This window comes from Hirsutella rhossiliensis (assembly GCF_020360975.1).
Source record: "Hirsutella rhossiliensis strain HR02 chromosome Unknown scaffold00009, whole genome shotgun sequence".
Lineage (NCBI taxonomy): Eukaryota > Fungi > Ascomycota > Sordariomycetes > Hypocreales > Ophiocordycipitaceae > Hirsutella > Hirsutella rhossiliensis.
The window spans coordinates 1,082,689-1,105,428 of record NW_025408675.1 but is presented as its reverse complement, the minus strand read 5'-3'; the positions used below and the strand labels follow the sequence as shown (position 1 = coordinate 1,105,428).

At 58.5% G+C, this 22,740-nt stretch overlaps 7 protein-coding genes across 7 annotated transcripts; 2 read left to right on the top strand and 5 right to left on the bottom strand.

Moving 5' to 3' along the window:
* Positions 1-192: 192 nt before the first annotated feature.
* On the bottom strand, positions 193-1,589 carry HRG_08043 (reverse transcriptase (RNA-dependent DNA polymerase) domain-containing protein; the record flags this gene model as incomplete). Its single annotated transcript, XM_044866514.1, has 4 exons — positions 193-418; positions 481-853; positions 1,043-1,418; positions 1,485-1,589. The coding sequence occupies 4 exons, from the start codon at positions 1,587-1,589 to the stop codon at positions 193-195; spliced, it is 1,080 nt and encodes a 359-aa protein (XP_044718403.1).
* Positions 1,590-1,883: 294 nt separating this feature from the next.
* On the bottom strand, positions 1,884-2,287 carry HRG_08042 (uncharacterized protein; the record flags this gene model as incomplete). The annotated part of the gene is made up of 2 exons (XM_044866513.1): positions 1,884-2,144; positions 2,195-2,287. The coding sequence occupies 2 exons, from the start codon at positions 2,285-2,287 to the stop codon at positions 1,884-1,886; spliced, it is 354 nt and encodes a 117-aa protein (XP_044718402.1).
* A 4,422-nt stretch (positions 2,288-6,709) lies between these two features.
* On the top strand, positions 6,710-7,117 carry HRG_08041 (uncharacterized protein; the record flags this gene model as incomplete). The annotated part of the gene is made up of 1 exon (XM_044866512.1): positions 6,710-7,117. The coding sequence occupies one exon, from the start codon at positions 6,710-6,712 to the stop codon at positions 7,115-7,117; it is 408 nt and encodes a 135-aa protein (XP_044718401.1).
* A 1,182-nt stretch (positions 7,118-8,299) lies between these two features.
* Positions 8,300-10,637, bottom strand: HRG_08040 (fungal specific transcription factor domain-containing protein; the record flags this gene model as incomplete). The annotated part of the gene is made up of 7 exons (XM_044866511.1): positions 8,300-8,416; positions 8,465-9,311; positions 9,371-9,976; positions 10,033-10,257; positions 10,312-10,412; positions 10,468-10,487; positions 10,568-10,637. 7 exons carry the CDS (start codon positions 10,635-10,637, stop codon positions 8,300-8,302), a joined length of 1,986 nt encoding a protein of 661 aa, XP_044718400.1.
* A 3,391-nt stretch (positions 10,638-14,028) lies between these two features.
* On the top strand, positions 14,029-16,951 carry HRG_08039 (fungal specific transcription factor domain-containing protein; the record flags this gene model as incomplete). Its single annotated transcript, XM_044866510.1, has 4 exons — positions 14,029-14,725; positions 14,778-15,164; positions 15,213-15,519; positions 15,577-16,951. The coding sequence occupies 4 exons, from the start codon at positions 14,029-14,031 to the stop codon at positions 16,949-16,951; spliced, it is 2,766 nt and encodes a 921-aa protein (XP_044718399.1).
* A 676-nt stretch (positions 16,952-17,627) lies between these two features.
* Positions 17,628-19,936, bottom strand: HRG_08038 (histidine kinase group protein; the record flags this gene model as incomplete). Its single annotated transcript, XM_044866509.1, has 2 exons — positions 17,628-19,683; positions 19,749-19,936. The coding sequence occupies 2 exons, from the start codon at positions 19,934-19,936 to the stop codon at positions 17,628-17,630; spliced, it is 2,244 nt and encodes a 747-aa protein (XP_044718398.1).
* Positions 19,937-20,824: 888 nt separating this feature from the next.
* On the bottom strand, positions 20,825-21,646 carry HRG_08037 (copper/zinc superoxide dismutase (SODC) domain-containing protein; the record flags this gene model as incomplete). The annotated part of the gene is made up of 2 exons (XM_044866508.1): positions 20,825-21,336; positions 21,388-21,646. The coding sequence occupies 2 exons, from the start codon at positions 21,644-21,646 to the stop codon at positions 20,825-20,827; spliced, it is 771 nt and encodes a 256-aa protein (XP_044718397.1).
* Positions 21,647-22,740: the final 1,094 nt, after the last annotated feature.

The window sequence follows — 22,740 nt, the reverse complement described above, 5'->3', positions numbered from 1 at the left end:
GGTATCCAGACGCGTTCTCTAAAGCACAGCAGGCCTCTATTGTCTAATGAGCATTCTGAAATGCTGACAACCTTCTCCTTCTGTAAGTCTGTTGGCACACTCTTCGCTCCATCTGCTACCAGCTTCGTGAGTTCTTGATAAAGCTTGTCTTCTTGCCGTGCGGCGTGCCACAGCTGCTGTAACTCCTCATCTTCAAATATCCTGATCTTTTCCGAAGTTGATTTCCTGGGCACCCTCGGTGTTGGTAGACAATGTCGATATTGGGACCCTTCTAAGGTGATCATTTTGGAATAGCCTCATAATGCGTCCCTTTAGTCGTTCATCGGAGTAGTTGGCCGGCATATCCTGGTCCCGTCGAGAGAGTGCGTCAGGCAATCCGCCCTTGCGGCCCGGCCTCCATTCGAGCTCGAATTGGAACCTGGACAGGAACCCGACCACCGCACTTGTCTCTCTGTCAACCTCCTTTCCGAGTAGAAGTACCTCAGGTTCTTGTGGTCCGTTAGGATCTTGAAGTGCTCTACTGCCCGTAGCTCTGGTTCCCACTGCTCCAAACATCTGAGAATGGCGAGTAGCTCCTTGTCATGGATAGCGTAGTTCGCTTCGGCTGCCGAATGTTTCTTCGAGAAGTATGCGACAGGTCGTACCAGTCCATCCTTATCATCTCTCTGCAAGAGCACGCCTCCCGACGCGAATCCTGAAGCGTCTGCTTCCACGATAGTCTCCCTTTCTGGATGGAAGTGTGCAAGGATCGGGGCCGTGATCAACAAGTCCTTGAGCTTCTCGAAGGCTTCTTCGCACAATTCATCCCAACGGAATGGCACGTCCTTCTTCGTTAGCCGCGTTAGCGGCTCCGCTATCACCGAGAACTCTGGCATAAACATCCTGTAGAAGTTCGCGAATCCAATAAAACTCCTCACGGACTTAACATTCGTCGGGGTTGCCCATTCCTTCACAGCCTCAACCTTCTCAGGGTCGACTCGGATCCCACACTCCGCCTCGATGATAAACCCAAGGTATTTCACAGCCTTGACTTCGAATTCACTCTTGTTGATATCCAGTTGCAGCCCGGCGTCCATCAGTCGTTGGAGGACCTTGCCGACCTTGTCGCGGTGGTCTTGCAGGCTTCCAGAGGAGAAGATCAGGACATCGTCGATATATGCTGACACAAAATCGTCTAGGTAATCCTGGAGCGCGCTGTTAATGTACCGCTGAAAGGCTGCTGGTGCGCCTGTCAGGCCGAATGGAACTACCAGCCATTCGAAGGATCCATAGCGCGTTCTGAAAGTTGTCTTTTCCTCGTCGCCGGGGGCGACCCTGATCTTATGGAACGCTGCTATAACATCTACCTTGGTGAACCACCTTGCCTTGGCTATCGTTCGCAAGGTCTCGCTCAGTAAGGGCAAGGGATAGCGGTCCCTCTTCGTTATATGGTTCAAACCTCTGTAATCCACGCAGAAGCGGATGCCTCCGCCGGGCTTCTTCACCATAAGGACTGGTGCCGCGGCTGGCGAGCTGCTGACTCTAATAAATCCCTTGTCGAGTAGTTCTGTGAGAGTCTTCCGTAGTACCAATAGCTCCTCGCGGGACATGCTGTAAAGCGGTCCCCAGGGTAGGGCTTCTCTCGGCCATGCTCGTCTTTCAGCACTTCGATCTTCAGGTCCACACCTGGCCGATGAGGGGGCAGCTGGTCGGCCAGTTGCTGAGAGAAAGCTCGAGACCACTTGTGGTACTGTGGTGGCAGCTTCTCCATTACGTCAGTCTTCGGTTTCGGTCTTAGGGCCTTGTCAATATCCGCCATCGTGACCGAGTGAACTCCAATGCCGCCTTTGCGTTTGTCACGGCGTGCTTCTGCTAAAAGGTTGCGGCCATGACATTAGAGACATCTAGCTGTGGAGGCTGGTAACGTCGTCGGTCTCGTACTTGAACTCCATTGACCCGATCTCGAGATATCCTTCCTTCGCATGGATGTGAACATCCTGGTCTTCCATCCATCGTTTACCCAGGATCATATCCCAGTTCAGATCGTCGATGACGTACATGAAAACACGATGCTGCTGATGTCCATCGAGGTCGATCGACACATACGTGATCTTGTCGATTTTGACCTCCTTGCCGTCTCCCGCTGCATTCTCCAAGATGCGCGGCTGGACGCGTATATGTGGCAACTGAGAGAGTGAAATGTGCGCTTGCTAACCGCGCCGTAGCAGAGGCAGCCATAGTCGACAAGAGATGGCACGAAGTCTGTGCCGTTCACCCTGACGTCTGCTATGAACGGTTCTCCGTCCATTTTTGCTTTTCCGCTCACATCCCATTCTCTCACAGCCGCCGCGTGTCCCTAGTCTGAATCTTCATCGTTATGAGAAGAAGTATCGTCTTCGGCGACCTCGGCTTTAGTGACCGCTGGTCGTGACGGGGTCACGGCATTGACCTGAGTGCGTCGGGTCGTGTTTGCGGGTCGGATAGGCGCAGCCAATGGACAGCGCTCGATTCTGCAGTTGTCTCTTCCACAACGGAGGCAACGCCCTTCACGGTAACGGGCGTCCATCTCGGCCTGGTCGACCCACTTGGCACGCTTGCCCAACAGCGCTTGGTCTTCTGGTCGCTTGGATTGGTAACCATATGTGTTCTTATCACTGCGGGTGCGCGCAGCGTTCACTTTCGCGGATGCTTGTAGAGTTGGTTCCCATTCCATCATATCCTCTCGTCTAACTTCGGTTTTCTGGCCAGGCTGTTTCTGGGCAGCCTGGCCTCCATGATTCTGGTGGTTGTCATAGTTGTCCGAACTCTTTGTGTTGCCTCGAGGCCTTTTCCACTGACCCAACAATTCCATCTGGCTGCTCAGCGAATCGCACCTCCTCGCCAGCCCAACATAGCTGCTGATGGCAGAGGGTCAGAGCCTATGAGGGCTGCTTTCATTTTATCGTTTAGTGCCTCCTGGAGGTAGGAAATCTTGCTGTCATCTGGCCAATACTCGGCGTTGGCATTGGCGATCTCCCTCTCAAAGCGGGGGTAAAAGGACGTGAACGGTTCATTCTCTCCTTGCTTAATCGAATGCAGGTTGCGTGTAGCTCTCTGCTTGCGATCCCTCTCCCGTACAGCAATTCGAGGCGGTTGAGTAGTTCAGCAACATTGAACGTTTTCTTCTCGGTTTGCATCTCCACAAATGTGGTCACGTTGTCTTTAGCCTTGCCTTCTAGGCTCATGAAGATGTACATAAAGTGGCCTTCTGCATCTCCAAGGGCTTCTTTGTCGACTCGTAGCTTTCCTTCGGTTTCTAGTTTCCAGCTTCGCCACTGGGCCTTGTCGCCGCCGAATTTCGGTATGTCTCGTAATTTGGGGCGCTTGGTTGTGAGGGTTGTGAGTGGCGACCACACGAGTGTCCTCAATGGGGACAGCCGGGGTGACAGATGGCGTTGGCTCTAGGAGTTCAGACGAACGGGCTTGCTGGTGTTGTTGGAGTTCCAGGGCAATAAAACGTTCTTCAAACTGGGTGTTTCTTCGGGAACTCTCTTCTCTCAGACTTCGTATCTCGGCAACCAGGGCGCTGAGGACGTCCGGCTGCATGTTGTTGTTATCTTCGGCCATCGCGACTTCGCTGAACGCTAATAGTTCGACGGGACTCAGTTTGGTGTCTTCAGTGTCTTCGGTGTCTTCGGTGTCTTCAGTGTCTTCGGTGTCTTCAGTGTCTTCAATGTCTTCAGTGATCTTGATAGTATGTGAAAGGCCTCTAGTGAGTTGATACAACTAACTAGTCCCTATGCTGTTTACTATCAAGATAGAGAAGAAAGAAAGAAAGAAAGAGAATCTACTACATGAGAGCACAATAGCATTTTATTCAGCCGTAGGCTGACTTTACATTAATCGAATAAGTTTTCCCTAATATGAGGGTTTGGTGCAGCAGGGATCAGTTAAGTTTTCTGACATCTGATTGGTTGTATGGTTTCTAAAACGTAACTCAACTGGATGATGGCCTTCTAAAAGTGGGTCCAATTTTGCACTTGCCCCTGAATGTCACAGAGCTACTCTGAGCATCGCGGGTCGCCAACAAACCCATCGTACGCAGCTGCTTTCAACCGCAGTGAACCCTATGCCTCATCGAGGGTCTCAAGGTGGCGTGGTTTCCATCGTATGCATTCGCTGTGGCGAGGAGAAACCAGCGCAAGACTTCCTCGGCAGAAGAAAGTCGGCTGGGCACACCAAGAGCTGCTTGGGCTGCCGCAATAAGCGCGCCTATCATGTTGGCTTTATCTCGCGCTCCACAAGATGTTCAATGCTGATCAATTGAAGTACTCCAGGTCCAGACGCATAACCCAGACTTTGAGGGAGGTCGCGGTCCGTCCTTCCTCCGCTGACGGGCCTGCTGCGAAAAGAACAGACCGAGATGCTCGCTTACAACCCGAGCAAAAGATACCTAAAGCCCAGCCTACATCATCTGAAAGTTTCCAGGAACGTCATACAGTGAGGTTTTCTTCCGAGGACTCGATGAGCCAACCGCGTGTAGTGCTGGGGACACCACTGCCGCCGACCCAACAAAGTTCAGGAAAGGTTTAGGAGTTGGCAGGTTCTCACTCAGAATCCGTATAAGAACGGTTAGGGCTACGTAACTCCACTTGATGCTACCAAGACGTAGATGACGCAATGAATGCATGACTGTAGATTCTTGAATTTTCAGGCCTGCCTTACCGTTGACAGCAGACTTGCAGCCTTCGGCTGATTGTACGCCTTGCACCACTGCTCTAAAGTGCAAGGCGTGACGAAGTATTTTAGCTTCGAGCCAATGGAAGGTTCTAGAAGCTAGGCGGCGCAGCCGCCGTTAAAGCGGCTTGCCCGTTACAGGTCCCTCGGGGGGAGGGCTTTTCGTCTGTGTAACAGTCGGGTTTGTGACTGCATAAGGACTTCGTAAGGACTGCGTAAGGGCCAATAGGTCAGCGCCAGACTCTCACATCAGCCGGCTCCTCACACACACGCATCCTATAAACCCGCCTGCCGAACGTGGCCGAGCTCAACATTGGCGGCCGTCGTATCCCTCGGCCCCTTGGCCTTGTGTCTTGCAACCCGTTCGCTGGTATACATACACGCGTCTTACAGTTCTTACGATCCCTTGAACTTTTGGTACGGGCCATGCCGCTCTGAAGACGATACGGGGGCAGCGATGACTGGGAGGTGCGTGACGTAGCAGCCGTCTAGTGATGGAGGTTGATGAGAGGTGTTTGAGTGGATGAAGCAAGCACTCCGTTTGGACCATCAAGCCGCTGACGTAGATGGAAAGCAAGGCGAAGAATAGATCAGAAGGCGAATGGCCGCCAAGCACTTTTTCCTGGGTACAAATTCAAACCTGGCCGTGCAGCGGACAGCTCGAGCGCAGGGTCGGGTCCTGGAACGGAGCCGAGGCCGAGGCCGAAGCCGTAGACAGATCTGCTGGATGCTCCCTTGACGGTTGTAAGAGTCGACTACGCATTACCGTTGCTGTATTGTTACGGCTGTGTCTGGTTCGAAGAAGGAGTTGATTGCGTTGCCGAGATTGCACGGAGTAGCCATCATGGCCAAGCGGGAACTCAACGAGGGGCCGGAGGAAGCACCGGCCTACATAACAACCACGAATACAAGGCCGCAGCAGGGCCGACGTAGCCGGCTGACAGGAGCTGCACCACGGATTGCGCCGGCTGCAGTGCGTAGGCACGGTCAGGTCCCCGGCGTTGGCGCCGGACCCGGAACCGGACCCGCTCCGGAACCGGACCCGCGCATTCCCGCCACCGCGCGCCGGCCCCAGCAAAGGCGACGGCCGAGTAGCTGCGCGCTTGCGGGTCGCCGGATCGACGCCCTCCGGCTCCGGGACAGCCAGTGACGAGGCCGGACGCGTCGCGGGAGCATGCGTCCGGACTCGTCCAAGCCGCAGCCGGGAAATAGTGTCGGCCCCGTGCCTCGGCCCGCTGCGTCGGGTCGGCCCGCCGGGAGCATCCGCCTCCTTGGAGAGACGGGTGGCCAGCATCAGGCCGGCCGTGCCGCCGCCGACACACGCGGGGGGCATGGAATGTGCTGCATATGAAGTATATACCATGTCGTCAGTTTCAAAGGCGGCAAAGCCAACGCACCCTTGCCCAACAGAAGCACTCTCGCCCACGTATCGACGCACAGGCATTGTGTGTGGTTTGGTGCATTTGACGTGGTAAGACGGAGCCCGACGCGAGACAGCTCAACATCACGGAGCCAACACCGGATGTGATACGTCCAACCCCGCTGGCTATGCTCCTCAGCAGCCGCGTCCAGGATGCAGTCATCTTCTCGCAGACGCCCAGTCGCCCACTGTGGCTCGCAAAAGCAGCACTGCGCCTGACGAGAGCCTTCTTCCAGCCCACGCACGGACACGAAACCCCCCTGGCCGGCAGTGGGTGTGCACATATACATGCTACCGAGGTATGTGCATACATACATATAGCCATGTATTTGTCCGGTTTGTATTCGTATAGTCATTGACCAGCTGTACAGGAGGGCCTATTGGGGGCAAGAGGCCAATGCAAACACCCTCCCGTCCCGGCCCCCAAGCAGACATCCACATGCACAGCCCCGACCACCGCGAGGCGTTTCCTTCCCGGGAACCGCGAAAGAGCCAGCTGGTTGTGCTGTAAAGTCTCAACAAAAACCTGGAAGCAGGCAGTCTTTGCTCTCATTGGGGGGCATCGCGGGTTCCCCGTGGCTCGCCGTGGCCTAGATGCCACGTCGGACGAGTCCCCCCCTACGCCGGCTGATTCGTCGTCCGTCTCCCGGCCATCAGGCCAATATCGTGGCCCTGGGTGGCGTGACCATCTGGGCCATCTACCATGGCCTCGGCAAGCACACAAACGATGTTCCCGTCTCTGGTTATGCTCCTCCCGCATCTCGCACCGACGCCCCCGTTGCGTACACTCATGTCGATGCATGGCATCCCATCATTGCGGACTCCATAATCTGGATCTTCAGCACCGTCGTCATCAAGCCTTCCGTTTTCTGGCTCTACACGCGAAGCTGTGGCGCTCTCAAGTTCAAGCGCTGGGCATTCGGTCTCGTGGTGCTGTGCATCTGCTACGGCGTCACCGTTTTCGTCACCTTGACGACTAGATGCAGGCCCGTGTCTGATTAATGAGACGAGGAGAAGCCGGGCGGATGGTATCGAGAACTCAGCGTTAACCGTGTGACGTCGATGTCTCTAAACATAGCCATCGACAGTGCCATTCTGATCCTGCCCCTGCCGGTGCTTTGGAGTATGCAGCTGGCAGTTCGCTCCGAGTCATGTTCAGCATTGGCATCATGTGTGTACGCTTCCAAGAGCTCACTTGCCTTCAGGGCCATCGTCAGCACGATATGGAGACCCGAGTTCATCATCACGACGCGCCATGACCCCGACTTTGCTTACAACCTCTTCCATCTCGCCTTGCTCAGCTTGCTCAAACTGTGGCTCAGCGTTATAGTCGCCCGCATCCCTACGCTGGCGTCTCTGATAAAGATGAACGTCAAGCCCGTTTTCGCCAGCCTCTCTAGCCGCTTGAAAGCTCGTTCGTTCAGGTCAACACCGGGACTCGGCGGACCCGGTCGGACTCAGCCACGTTGGCCGCGTCGCCGGACCGAGATCCAAGCAGTACAGCCAGTTGAGCGACAGCTCCGCCAAGGGCTTCGAACAAGCCGACATCGCGGGCGCGGGCAGGGTCACGACAGACTGTAGGCACAAGCCGGGAGGTCAGCCCGCAGGGAAAATCCGCGACGTCATCTACCTCCAGCGCGACATCGAGGCCCGGACGTGTTCCAATAACCAGAGAGCCACCTGTTCGCACCTCTGATATCAGGCCCAAGGGACAATCCAAGAGTCTGGTTTGAGAGGAATCGAGGGGCCCCGCAAGGCAGCGTTGGGAAGAAAGAGTCCAAAGTGGAACAAATATAAATGAAAGTGTCTTGAGCGAATAAAGAACTTATATATCCATCACCTTTTGGCACCTCACCTCCCTCACTCTTTATATCACAGTAGATGTGGCCTCTTAAAGTGCTTGGCTAATCGCGCCAGGACGAGCGTCATCCCTCTCATTGCATTTCTTGGGCCAGTGTGAAACAACAGTTAGGTACAGCTGAGTAGTCTATGAATGAGAATGCCTTTTGAAACATCTGTTCACTGGCCCACAATTGATGTGAAGTGCCTCAGAGCGGGTATAAATCCGAACAACAAAACTCCCCCAACCCCAGCCTGGTAGAGCCCGCCAAAGCAAATCCGCGCCTGTCACTTCAAAGTCGGTCTCAATACATTAGGAGCGGCTCTCCTGCACCGTGCAACGGCTCAGTGGCGTCCCGCCACCTGCATCATGTGTGAAGGATCAACCACTGCCCACCTCATGTCCATCGGCGTCGGCGGCGGCGGCGGCGGCGTCTGCTGATGCTGATGCTGATGCTGATGCTGCGGGATTTGCGCGTACATGACCGTGGGCGGAACAGCCGAGGGAACCCCATTGTGATAGGAATTCTGATGCTGCGGCATGGGCACGCTCCGCATCTGCTGACGCTTCTGCAGCCGTTCGATGGTGTCGGCCGATATCCGCTCGAAACTCTGCTTGAGCATAAGCGCATCCTCCCAGCGCGTACCGTACAGGGCCAAAGTCTCGGGGATCCGTCCGAGACACCACAGGCTTCTCCCCAAGTTGTCCTCGACCGGGGTGCCGGGCCGCAGCTGACGGCGCGGAACCATGGGAGCCGGGGCAGAACCCGGTAGAGAGGGCGGCGGCGGAACTTGGGTGCCCGAGATGAGCATGTCCTCGGCATCGCGGAGTACCGCGATGAACTGGTTGGCCATGAAGTAGACCTTTAGGGCATCGTGGTAGGTATAGAAAGCAGCATTGAGCCCGCCGCGCGCCGTGTCGTGCATGCTGCTGAGGTAGGCGAGCGAGTATTCGAAGATGAGGGTCCGGCTGTAGTCGGTGATCTGCGGAGCCCGAGCCGACGGAGCGATGCAGTAGACGTAGCTGTACCACAGCTCTTGCTCGAACATGCGCCGTATTCCCGCCGGCAGAGCAGCGGGGAGCGACTCCCCCCACTCGCGCATTTCCATGCACATCTGCCAGAGAAACGACGATGAGTTCGGGAGCGGAGTCCGATCCGACTGGTACAGCTCCTGGTACCAAAAAGACTGCGCTCGCCGTAGTTGGAAGAGGAGGAGGGCCGGATCTGCGGATTGCGGACCTGCGATTGGCCCCGGCATCGACTGCTTCCGACCGGCGCTCGAAGCGATGGGAAACGCCACGTTGACGGCATCGTCGGTGAAGGAGAAGGTCCGCGCGTGGGCCATGCTGATGGCACTGATGCAAAGGTCCAGTCAGCGGCGACACGGCCGGTTTGGCACAACGGCTTGACCTACCGATCGAGAGCGTACGCGCAGTAGAATATCTTGCGCCGCATGTCCAAGGCAGACTTGTCGGATCCCGACGCCTGTGGGGGTTCCTGGTGGAAGCCCAGGTCCACGACCGCCCGCGCCGTGAAGCCAATCAGGTGCCAGCTGTCAAAGTGCGAGGGGTCGAACATGGAATAGAGGGTCAAGAGCAGAATGGACTGGATCTGGGTGACGTATCCAGGGGCAAGAGCCCTGTCGGCGTAGGGCAAGGCTTTGGAGACAAAGTTGACTCCCTGGGCGTAGAAGTCGTCGTTGATCCTCTGGCTTTGTGCCGTCGAGCCAATTGCGAGGACCATGTACAGAAGCCAGTAGCCCGCGTCCTTGACGACGCGGTCATCTTGGCGATACACGTCGTCGAGAATGGTCAAGAGCGTCGTCTCGGAGAAGCAGGGAAAGAGGGAGTAGATGTTGGTCATGAAGTACTGCACAATGGTATGGGCAACGGGCCTAGGGGGCAAACCCGGAGGGGCCGGACCCGGAATGCTGTCGTTTGTTGTGGCGGCCAGGACGAGCCTCGCAAAAGTCACGTTGCTGGCAGAGGGCTCGAAGTCGCGAGACGTGGCGTCGACGGACCTTGGCTCGGATCAGCAAGTTGGAGGAAGAGGAGACGGCGCGGCAGCGAAACCCACAAGAAGCCAAAATCGGAGACGAGGGAGTTGACGTCATGGTTCTCGCGGGTCCTGGCGGCCTTGCGATGGATGGCTGCGCGGATCGAGGCAAGCGAATCCCTGCGGTCGACTTGGGTCATTACCGAGGCGTCTGGCTCATGGAGAGCAACGGATGCCTTTCGTGATTTGGCATATTGCAGGCGCCTCTCGAGCTTTTCGATGCGCAACTCGAGCGCAGCGACATAACTGGGGGGGGTCAGTCATGCTTGCGCCGGCTTCTTGGGAGAAGCTGAGACTCACCTCCGCTCCTTGCCCCTGGCAAACTGGTCGTTGGCGGCTGAGCACTCATTCTCGCGGCCGGCCTTTTCGCAGGCTGTGCAGGCTGGCAGCTTGCCGTCACACTGGTAAAGGACGAGTCAGCGACTGGAGGGACGTGGTTGGTCGGCGCTCTCTCACCTTGACCTTGGCGGCGCGGCCTATTTGAGGGCGTCGTTAGCACCACGGGAAACCAGGCAGGACGACGGCAAATGACGAAGGCGGGATGGAAAAGACTCACATCGCGAGCATGCCGACACAGGCCGCGAGACCCTGAGCAGGGGATTGCGAGAGAAACTGGTGCGGGGCATGGCCCACGAACCGACGGTTTGGAGGGGCCGCTGGCCCGTCGTACGTCGGCGCGGCGGCTCGCTGTCGAGGCGACAAGGGGCCCTCGGCGGGAATCGGTCAAGAACTGGTTGTCGCAAGAGGTGAATTGCCGACGATGGGTAGACGGGCGAGAGAAAGTGCTGTATAGCCAAGGGAGGTGAGTAGCTGCTATGCTCCGAGCTTCTCAGAGTGCCTTGGCCGGGAATGACAGCCGGGATTGCCAGACGAGGATGACTTGTGTGGCAGACGGATTGCTGAAAGCAGGGCAGCCGACACGAGGTAAGGGTTAGCGTGGACGATGGTTTTCTCGCCAAAGACGAACCCGGCCGGACAACGATCTGTGGCGGGATCGGCGATGGTGTAGGCGCGACGTCGACGATGGATCGTGAGGACGAGTGCCTTGGCCGCGCGTGCATTCGTTGGCTGAGATGAAGAAGAGCAAGATTGAAGAGCAGGAGCGGCCGCACGGTGCGGATGTCGTGCACGCAGCCGACGCAGCGCACCGCAGGATCCAGAGGCGAGATTGATTCCACCTAGTCAACGGTACCCTGTAAACGTCATGCGCGCGAGTGCAAAGGCGATGGTGGTGGTGATGGATGCTCGTGCAGAGGAAAAGACGGCGACGACGCTGTTGCCCCCCCGCCCCCCGTCTTGAATAGAGGGGGGAGGGTAGTCTACAGGAGTACGGAGTACAGGCAGGGGTATCTACCACTTTACCAACCAGCCTGCCCAGTTACCCGGCGGTACCTAATGTAGACGCTAAGACCGGCCCATTCTGACAGGCAGGCTGGGTGAAAATTCACGAACGCGGACGTCGCTGCATGTGCCTGCCTTGACACGGAGGTACCGCCCAAGTACTCTCGAACCAGTCCCAGGTACAGGATCGAGTACAGTAGGTCTCGTCACGTCTACTATAGTTGCTCAGCATCAATAACGACTCTTGCTCTGCCGCAAACCGCTGCGCCTTGCTCTACCTACATATCATGTACTGTATGTATTATGACCAGGGTCTTTCTTTGCGGTGCGTAATTTGACGGACATTGTGGTTGGCGGTCTGTGCCCCGCTGACATCTTCCTCTTGTCGCCTCATCATACTCCGTATGTGGACATGACTCTAGGAAAGGGTAAAAATGGGCACAGCATCCATGGGCAATCCCCGGCCACTGGCAATGCGCAAGGCGAGGGTGCTATACTGTAAGTGTGCTCCGGTTACCCCGTAGATACATCGCTCGGGCTCTCCGTTCCCATGCACATGTACAATGCCGTGCTGGACGAGATGGAGAGGCTTTGATTCAGCAGCAGAAAGCAACAGGCAGGCCGGCAGGGAGCTACAGCAAGTGTTCGAATCTACCACCAGCCAGCTCACCGGTACATGAGGAGGCTCACCGGGGGAGGGGCAGGTGGAGGCGGAGAACGTGGCGCAAAGTTTGTTTGCCAGCAAGTGATCTGTGAGTGCAGTAGCCCCGAGTACTATGTAGGTATAGGCAGGTAGTTAGGTAACCAGTCTCCTCCCCGTGCGCCTGCTTCGGGCAGCTCGGGACGCATGCGTACAAGACGACTTTGGCATGCCTTTGGACTTTGCCGACCCAGGTGAGGGAGGCCGACTTTTCATTCGACGAGTCATATATATATATTTATGTGTGTGTGTGTGTGTGTGTGAAAATGTATCATGACCGTCAAACACAACATGTTCATCCGCTCATCCTGTACTCCAGACAAGCTACGTAGGTAAGGCAGGTAATAATACTAGGTAGTAAAATAGACACTTCAGCGCGCAGATCATGGCATGTGCCACGGATTAATCGGGTATAGCGTGCCCTGGAATAGTGCGCTGTAGACACTGAGCTCGGGCTCCCCTTGGTCTGTGTGTTGGTGGTCGATGACGAGTTGAATGGCTTGCGAATAGGGTTTCTGCCTCGTCCGCTGCTTTCTCCCATCTCGCAGCTCTCACCTTCTCACCTTGTACAGTACAATGGACATCCCGTCACTCGTGGAGCCCCCCGAGACGCCAGACGAATAGATGCCCTGCATCGGACAGAGGTGTTGAAAACAGGGGAGTCTCTGCACGTCGATCGACGTCTGCGCGGCATCTTGCGTGTCCCCCCCTGGCTGTTCAAGGCCGCCCCACGGGATGCGACTGTGCCTGCTGCTGGGGGAGGGGGGTGGAGGGGGGTGGAGAACCTAGAGTGAGCCACAAGCAAAGCACTCTCGTGGTGTCTCTTGTCTCTTCCGCGTGCATCTAGCAACCCCCAGGCTTCCGAGCCCCTGTGGCTGGTCCCCGAGCCGGCCCGGCCAGACACCCGCTCTGCTCTGTGCCACGCAGCAAGTAGCGCGACAACCGGCCATGCCCGCCCTTCTTCCGGTCCTGCTCAACCGGGGGCTCGCAATGCCTGCCCATTTTTTTTTCGTAATTCATTCTTCATTGCACCTGTTTTTAGAAGACGTTCCAGCTCGGTCCTTTTCTCCCCCCACCCCCTATGTCACGTTGGAGGGAATCAAAATGATGCCAAGGCTACCTGGGTGCTGGACAATGTGGGATGAGTGGTACGTGAGCGTCTTGGCGCGATACCTGCTGGGCTTGGCACAGACGCTCGGGGCGGCAGGTACCTGGCTACCAGCGGCCGAGTATCCGTCGACGCTGGCCGTGTGCAATGGCACGTCCTGTTGGTTCCAGGCCCTCTGTGGCAGGCAGGCCACTGCACCGAGCATGCTACCTTGGGGCGCTAAAAGGTAGTTGCCGCTTGCACCAGCATGACGATCCCTCTGCCGGCCAGGGACGTCCTTGCCCTGTCCATGTCCGACTTCAGCCAAGGAACCCTGTCGATTCAAGCGGCCCGTCCGTCCCCTCCAGGCCTGGCAGAAGTACGAAGGCCCGGTACCGATAGCGCACCAACCAGCCTCCCTTCCCTCTGGCCCAACGCACACGGCGTCCGCCTCGAGACGTCGCCTCTTCACCCACCACCGGCATCATCATCATCATCAGCAGCAGCAGCAGCAGCAGCAGCACCATCCGAATTGGAAGCAGCAGCGTCCTTCTGGCATGCCTCGCCTCGCCTCGCCTCTGTCCGACCCGTGACCTCGCTACCTCCCCAACCAACTCTGCCTTCGTCTCATATGCGGCCTCCAACCTAGACCATCGCCCAGCCTCTCGACATTTCGCCGGCCCGTGTCTTCCCTCGGTCGGTGGTGATGCCGCCTGCCGGCAAGCCTTCAAGACCGTCCTCGTCGCCGCTTCCCTGCCCAGCCGCAGCCCGACGCTCGTCTGCTCCTCGTCCTTCCTGACGGCTCCTTCGCCCTGCAACCTCGATCCATCTTCCTCGAGACCCTTCGCTCCCCCTTGCCGCTTGCTTGGTCAAGTGCGACTTGGAGCTCATGGACCCTGCGCACATCTTTCGCCAGGGCCTGGGTTCGGTCCCGCCTCGCCAGAACCATGCGCACGTCGCACAGCCCCAGAGCCAGAGCCATCCCCAGCCGCTCCACGACTTTTCGGATGATGACGGCTCCGGCCATCGCGTCGCCCATACCTTGACAGCTTGCTGCCGCTGCCGCCAGAGAAAAACACGCTGCGATCCCACCTTGCCTCGCTGCCTGCCCTGCGAAAGATCCGGCTCCATATGCGAGTACCTCGACACCACAAAGGGCAAGAAAATCAATCGCTACTATGTCATCAGCCTGCAGGACAGAGTCAGGGCCCTCGAGGCCGAGCTCGGCCAGTATACCGACGACGAGCCCGACTACCCCTGCAGCAACGAAGACATTGTGCGTCCCGGAGGCATGATCCGCCTCAAGGCCAGCGACGAGACTCCCCGCTACCTAGGCCCCAGCAGTGGTATCGCCATGACCCGTCTTCTCATGGAGGAGGCCAAGCGCTACACTGAGTCGCATCGCATCTCGGAGCTGATACCCGAGGTTCGTGCAAGGAGCCAGGCGCGTATGCAGTCGATCCAGATGACCGGCCCGGCCGTTGGCGGCAGGAAGAAGAGCTATCCCATGGTCAGCGAGCGTCCGGCCGAGTCACTACCGAAGCGCGACACTGCGGACAAGCTGGTGGAGGTTTACAAACAGAAATGTGAGACCACGCGCCCTGGCCCATGGCTTATGGAGAATGCTAACATGCGCAGCTCAACTGCTTTGGCCCGTGCTGCACGAGCAGGATCTCGAACGCGACTTGGTCGCCGTGTACGATGGCGACGGCGATCCCTACAAGAACTTCGTCGTACGAATGGTCATCGCTGTCAGTCTGCAAAAGCTCGACATCCACTACGCGGGGTTGGCAGACAGCTATTATGTGGCTGCCATGCAGTATGCCGAGACTCTCATTCGGCCCAAGGACCTGAAATCACTGCAGTGCTTGATGTTGATAGGTCAATACTCGCTGCTCACGCCTACAAGGACCCCCTTCTACTACGTCATTGGCCTTGCGACGCGCATCTGTCAGCAGGAGGGCCTGGCCGACGAGCAGACAATCTCGACAGGCTACAACTTGGATCCCAAGACTATCGACATGCGTCGACGCCTCGTGTGGATCGTGGCGACTGTCGAGTCCGGTCTTGCAGGCCACATGGGGCGGCCCAGTGGCTTCGCCACCAGTGAGGATCGCATGGAAGTCGGCTTCTTTTCGACCGTCGACGACGAGCACATCACTCCAAACGGCATTCAGTCAGGGCTGCCGAGCGAGCGCAAGCTCGTGGCCATTCACCTGTACAAGACGCGGCAGTTTCAGGCCGAGATCCGGAGGATACTGTATGAGAAGAAGCGGGCGGAGCCCAAGGACGACTCGCACCCTTGGTACGGCAGCCTGGAGCAGAAGCTGAAGAACTGGCTGGACGGGTCTCCGGAGAACCCCCTATGGTTCAGGCCTTGGTACGCCGTCCTTGATCATTTCTGGACGGGGCACATGTCACTGACAGACAAGCACAGGTTCACTGGCTACTACCACCAGCTGAGGATCTCCCTGTACAGGCCGTCCCCGCAAGTGCCTCAACCGTCGGCGCAGGCGGCAATGGTCTGCTTCGAAAGCTCGGCATTTGTGCTGGACCAGTCCCACAAGCAGATAGAGAGTGGCACAATGTCCATTACGTGGGTTTTTCTCTTGACGCTCAATGCGGCCCTGAACGCTCTGCTTTGGGCCACGTCATATCCGGAGGTACGGCGGGCGCACTCACGAGACGAGGTGGAGAGCCTGGTAAACCTGTCGTTGCTGAGCCTCGACCGGTGTGCCGAACGTTGGCCCGGAACGGCCTACACCTCTCAGCTGTACGGCATCTTTGCCAAGGCTTGCCTGCAGAGCTACGAGCTGAGAGGAGCAGACAACCAAGGGCCCGTCTTCTCCCTGGCGAGCCCGCCTTCTGGCGCCGAACCGCAGCTGTCGCCTGGAAACGTACAACAGCAGCAGCAGCAGCAGCAGCAGGTTCCCTACCTGAACCCGCCCCAGTTTGGCTTCGTCTTCGACTCGCCCGCCGAGTCCATGAACTCGTACGCCTTCGACAATAGATTCCCGCCGCCGCACCCGACTTTCCGCTCCAATTCAATCTTTGGCAATCCGGCCTCGGAGTCGAGCGGCCGAAGGTTCTCGTACTTCCCGCCCGACTGGTTGAAGTCGGGCGATGGCGCCTTTGAAGGTGGCGGGGTGTCCACAACGTCACCTGATCAGACGCTCACCTCGCCGTCGGAGCAAACCTCCAACCAGCTCCCGACGCCGCCCGAGTCGCTGCCGACGGGCGGTCTGTCCACGGCCACGCCGAGCACCTCGTTTTCGCCGCCCGGCATGCCCCCGGGCTCGAACCTGTCGGACACGTCGGCCGACGCCGGTGCGCTGTCTGCGCAAATGAACCCGTCGCCGCCCCAGAAGTTCATGTCGTCGCAGACGCCGCAGCCCTCGCAGGCCACGCCCTCCTTCACCACATCCCGAGCCCCCCAGCCCGGCCCCCAACAGCGTCCCCTGCCGACGACGACGAGCCCGGTCGACTGGTTCTCGCCGCCGGCCCCCTTCATCTCGCCCTACAACTTCGGCCTCATGAGCGGCGGTTTCTTCAACGATGCCATGCCCAACAACTTTGCCGAGACGGCGCCGACGGGTCTCGGTCTGCAAAACGTCGGCATGGATCTCAACGCTGTCGGCACCTTTTCTCTCTCGTCGTCGTCGTCCTCGTCGCTGATGCCGCCTGGCAGGCAGGGCAGCCTGACGCAGGAGCAGCAGCTGGAGCTGATGAACGTGCTCGAGACGGAGGGCGCCGGCGACATTGACAACTTTTTGAATGCCAGCAACAACATGGTGGACGCGACGTGGTACTAGGCGCACCCTCCTTTCCTTTCTTCTTTTTGGATCTTCTTCTACTCCTTTTGTTGTGAGGTTGTTGGAATATCTTGCGGCTGGGGCAGCACGCAAGGCGTTGGATGATGTATCTACCTCTCCCCTTTGATTTCTTCCTGTTTTGGATTCCTACGCGTGTCCCTTTCTTCTCCTTTTGGGTTGATGGAACTGGGCTCGGTTCTTGCGACGGAACACCCTGGCCGAGGGCTTAGCACAGGCGTTTGGCGGCCTCGGAACCAGCTAGGTACTTGCATATAATGGAGGGAAATGGGGGGTGGGGGGACAAGAGCGGGCAACACAGGGGCTTGGCGTTCGGCGTGGTGCGACCCTCCCTCTTCACCGCGGCATGTCACGTAACGTCTTGATAGAATTGCACAACGTGTCTGGGCATGAAAAAGATGATGAAAAGATGGGTTAAGGGCTCCAGAGACCAAGTCTCGAGGCCATGCTATCATCTGTGTCGCTAAGAGTACGCATATGCATGCGACTCTGATTCTTCCGTCGCTCGCGCTCGGTATTCTCCTTTTCTGATAGGAGCAAACCCCAACTTCACCCCCCCAAGCTCCTTCACGGGGGGATCCTGATAGTATCCATGAGTACAAAACTGGCAGAGAGACGGCCCCCTCGGTCCTGCTTCGTCGCCGTAGCGGCGTGGCACCTACGCATCGTTGGCCTCGCCAAAGTCCAGCTTGGCGAGGTCCTCGGCCGCCTCGCCTACCTTGGCGGTGCTCTTCTTCGCGCGCTTCTTGCGCTTGATTCCAGTGACCTGGGGCGCCTCCAGCACCCACTGCGCAATGCACACGGAGCGGTCCGACGCAATGGGGTAATCTCTGCCGTCATCGCTGGCCCACCACACGGCAGATTCAAGGCTGACCGGGGCCGGAGCCGGCGTAGAATCGCTCCTGCTGGGCCCGATGCCCGCCGAGCTCTTGACGTCGAGGGCGGCATCCTTCTTCTTCGCTGAGGTCGTTGCCTGGTGGGTCACCTGCCGATCCACGGTCCGTTTCCCTGGTATATCCTCCGCCGGATTCGGCTCGGGGAGGGTAGCCTTGCGATTCTCCTGGGCCGAGACGGCGGAGCTGCCGTTAATGAGGGCCGTGGCCGCAGTGGCCCTGGCTGGATCATGCGCAGCCGACGCTGGGTGGGGATGCGGGTCGTAGACCGGGAGGGGCGCTGGGAAGCAGAGACTTTCCCAACTCGGCGAGAGATTCAGCCAGTTCTTAGCTCTTCGGAGAACCTCGACCCAGTCTGTACGTGCGGGCGACCTGCTCGCTTGGAATACAGGATAGCCCTCACACAGCCTGACGAGGCGCGCGACCATGTATGCGTGGCGCTGAAGTTCCTTGACCGAAGTCTGAGCCAGACAATGGCACAGGAGGAGGGAGTGCAGAGCCTCGGTGAGAAGCGGATGGTAAGTCACCCACTCGCAAGTAGTGGCCGGCCGTGGACTCAGTTCATCGCGCCTAACCATGTCCTGACTTGGGTACGCCGGGAGATTCGAAGGCGGCACGGCCGAGAAAAGCTCGGCCAGCGAGTAAAGCGTGTGCGGCTCCAATGGGCCGCCTGCGTCGGAGCAGCGAGGATTCCGGACGCCCTGGGAAGCGAGGAAGACGCGCTCATTGAACTCCTTGTTGAGCTTGATGGGCATGTCGGGCGTGTAGTCGAACTGGGCGAGAAAGGCCATCAAGTCCCGGAGCGCTCGCTTGGCCATGAACTTGACATGTCTTCGCGAATCGGCCTGCAGTTTCAAGGCCTCGGCACTGGTGTCTGCATCTCGTTTCTCGGCGTCAGGCCCATCATGATCAGCGTCGTCGGCGGCATGCTTCTCGGAGCCGTTTGCCTCGGCAGAGGGGGCTGTCGGACAGGGAATGCCGTCCGAGACGCACAGGCTGGCCATGGAGAGGTAGACGCATCCGCGCTGGAAGAGAAGCTGCGAGTCAAGACCGCTTGGCTGGCCATCTTGGGAAAGAATCACATCTGGCAGCCGCCTCCTACTGCCTTGTGCCTGCTGGGCTTGTTGCACACTGTCAGCACTGGACCGATGCGACTCCCCACGATATCTCGACAGGGCCATGGCGTCTGTAAGATCCTGGGCAGCGCCGTCCAAGTCACCCTTGAAAATCTTGACCGTGGCCAGGGTGCGCAGTACCTCTGGCTGACCAGCCCTGGTGGACATGATGTCCTCGAGGGGTTGCAGGCTCGTCGACTCGGCCAGGTGGCGTGAGGGGATCTTTTGGTGGAAGAAGTGGACATATTTGGCGTCAGGATCCTCGGGACTGTGCTGGAGCACCAGGGCTCCAATGTCCTCGAGGGTCGAGGCGCCCTGCATGGTGGCGACACTGGAAGCAATCTCGTCTAAGCGATAGGCACGGGCAAGCTTCTGGCTTGCCAGTTCTCGCATGCGAAACCTTCTCTCGCGACTTAACTTTGTGCCGTGACCGGTCAAGCCCAGGCCAAAGGCGTTCATCGAGGACACACCTGGCATGCCACCATTGACGGACGAAAGCGTCGGGGAGGCGGTGTCGCTGGCAGCCCTGACGGCGAGGTCGGCGGCCTCGTCGACGTTTTTGCGAATCTTGATGAGGTCAAACAGGATGGCGGGATCGATGGGGCGAGGACGCTGGGTGTTGTAGTTTATGTTTGCGATGGTCTCGAGGATCTCAGTGGGCATCTGGAGCCAGGCGCCGTGGAAGGAAGAAATGTGTCGCCAGTGCCTGCAGGTGCCGAGACGGTCAGCGCAAACGTCGACAGGTGACTGGGGGAGGGGGTTGCCACCTACTTGTTGCGACATATTATGAGCGACGAGGACGAAGGCGTTACAGATGCTTCGCTTGGAGCCCTGGAGCTCTTCTTGGCTGCCGACGGTTGCTGGGGAGGAGGGGCCGGGGCGTCGGGGCTTCGAGGCGATTTGTCGGCGGCGCCATCTTCTCCTGCGACCGATGGCTGCTTGGGTTTCTTCTTGGCCATGGCGCAAGCCCAGGCAGCTGTCGACAGCGACAGACGAGGCAAAAGGGCGAAGCAATGGTCGGGCGCTAGTTTTCCGTCGCAAGGCGGTCCCAGACGGCGCAGGCAAAGAGCGAAGGAGGGCCAATCGAGGGCATCGGGGCCGTGAGGGGAAAAGAGCGGAGGGAAGACTGCGAGGGAGAGCAAGAAATGTCAAGGAGAGAAAAGGCTGCTCGAGGAAAATCTACGGCGTTGCTGGAGAAGGGAAGTTGAAATTTGGAAATAGGAATGGCCGTCGTGTCGTTGCAAGTGCCTGCCATCACGTGCAAGCAGCTGCCAGCTGCCAGCTGCCTGGCGTGCCTCTGCGCTGCAAGCAGGTACCTTGTACCTACAACACACGACCGCTCGCAGCCAAAAGACTCGTTATGCTGGCACGATGATGGAGGGAAGAGAGCGAGGTTGATCAGAATGCCTCGCAGGAGCCTCCCCACGATGCGCCTCTTGTTCAAAAAGTCCTGACGATAAACTGTGTGTTTGGGTCGAGAAACGGCCTCACTAAGACGCCTTGCGCAACGAAGTCAGCACTAGAAACAACTCGTCCCAGGGAGCCGCTTCGAGACTCGCATCGATCGAGTTCCCTTCGGCGGATGCAGTGCCGGGACGGCAATGTACCAGCGTCACAGAGCAGGCCCTTGCATCGCAGAGGTACGACGAGGTGGGCGTTGGACATGAAAAAACAGACTTCATCTACTGCCATTCCGCGTTATTACCACGATTACAAGGCCATTTTCATGATAATTACACAAGAATCTAAGCCGGTATGAAAGTGAAAGGGCCCCAAATGGCATGCTGGGGGATGGGACCGGGCACATGGACTCGCATCACTCTCCTCTCGTCGTCTGCTTCCAGAGCTTACAGAGCAAACGCCAGCGCCGCCACCGTCACCAGCACCAGGGACAGCGACAACTTGGTCGTCGTGGCCGCGCCCGGGAAAGCCAAGGGGCTGCCCGTCGGGCCAGGGCTCGTGCTGCCAGTGGCTCCCGCGGCGCCCGCGGCGCTTCCCACGGCCGGCAGGGCCGACGGCTGCTGGTTGCTGTTGTCTCCAGAGCCGGAGTCGTCGGCGTCCACCTGGGCAAAGTTGGCGCACGTGATGCGCGTCGTGTTGCCAAAGTGAAAGACGAAGGATCGGTTTCCGAAAAAAGCCTGGTCGCCCTCCTTGAGCGAGGTAAAAGGGTCGAGGTACTCGGCCTGGAAGGGGTCCTGCGTCACCTTGCCGTGCTTGCCGCTCAGATCACCGACCTGGCAAGTCTGCGGGGCCGAGGCGTCGCAGGGAGGCTGCTCGCCGCGGTTGAAGGGATCCAGGTGAGCCAGCGTCTTGGTGCAGTTCCCGTCATTGGGCACGGGCTGAGCGTGGAGATGGTATACTAGACGTCGTCAGTCGGGGCTCCACGGCCGGCATGGCGAGGGAAACTCACGGAATGGGCCGCCCTCGGCAGGGACATTGTCGAAGCGGACGGTAAACTTGACGCCGTTGCCGTCCTTGGGGGCCTGGGCGCGGATGGAGCCCTTGACGTTGCCGTTGAGGGAGCCCTGTTTGAAGAAGGCATCGTTGGGAAGCGTGGCCTCGTACGCAACGTCGGTCGGGTTGCCCGAGATGCGAGGGGCGTCCTGGGTGGCCTGGGCGGCGACGAGGGCCGCCGAGAGGGAGGCCGTCACGATGGCTGCGGCGCGCATGGTGGACGACGGTGGAATGCAAACGACGGAAGAGTTTTTGTTGTGTATGCTGGCCAACGGCGAAGCGACTGAGGGGACGAACGATGGCAAGGGAGGGGGTAAAGAACGAGGGAGGAGGACGAAGAAACGGCAGGAGAAATGGGGAGAGCGAGCGCGGACGAGCACCGCCAGAGACAGGCGGGCGGCGGGGGCTCGAGGACGGCTTTATGCACGGCGACGCACAGTTGCGTGCGGGAAGCGTGCGTGAAGCGGGCGTGAAGCGGGCGTGAAGCAGGAAGCCGAGTATGTAATGTAATGTTGTACTGTATGTAGTGTACTGTAGGTAGCAGATAGACAGGGCGGTGTGAATTAAAAAAGGGCTTGTTGGCGGGTTACACGGCAGCCTGTTTGTTGATGATCAACGGGCGGCGGGCACACAAACAGAACGAGATGATTTTAGTCCAAGCCGTGAGCGGAGCAATGCAAGGCGGATTGCCGTCATTCGAGCGCATACCTGCCTTTTATCCTTCAGCTCCTTCACCCGGTTGCCGTGCAGCAGCGGCCATGTCATGTCTCGGATGACGGTGTGAGTGCAGGGACGCCCGGGACGGCGTGCTGCCGGGGCGAGCTGCCGGGGGACGAGCTGCCGGGGGGCCAGCTTTCACTGCTCCCCCTCTCTCCCTCCCCCCTCCCCTCCACTCCCCGTGTTGGCTGCTCTCGCTAGCACCAAAGGGGGCATGGCCTGGCAAGAGAACAAAAGGAAAAGGAAGAGAGCACATGGACAACCAAACGTCGTCGCTCTGCCGTTGACTCGCTCGACCCCCCGGTCAACTGACTGGCGACGACGGCTGCAGACCACCCAGCGAGTCAGCATCATCCATTTGCGACGCCTTCTTGCTTGCCTGCTGCCGTTCTCGTAGCCACCGCGCCAGCATCCTTGCGCCGTGTCGCGTCCAACCAAGGGTCCCGGAGTCGCGTAAGACCTAGTCTTCCAAATCAGCCCTACATTCTCATTCTGAACTTTAAAAAGTCAGGGACGCCTGTGGGCTATCTTCGTATTCTCCTCACCCAACCTTGCCGCCCCCGTGTCGTAAGTCAGCGAGTGTGAGAACCTC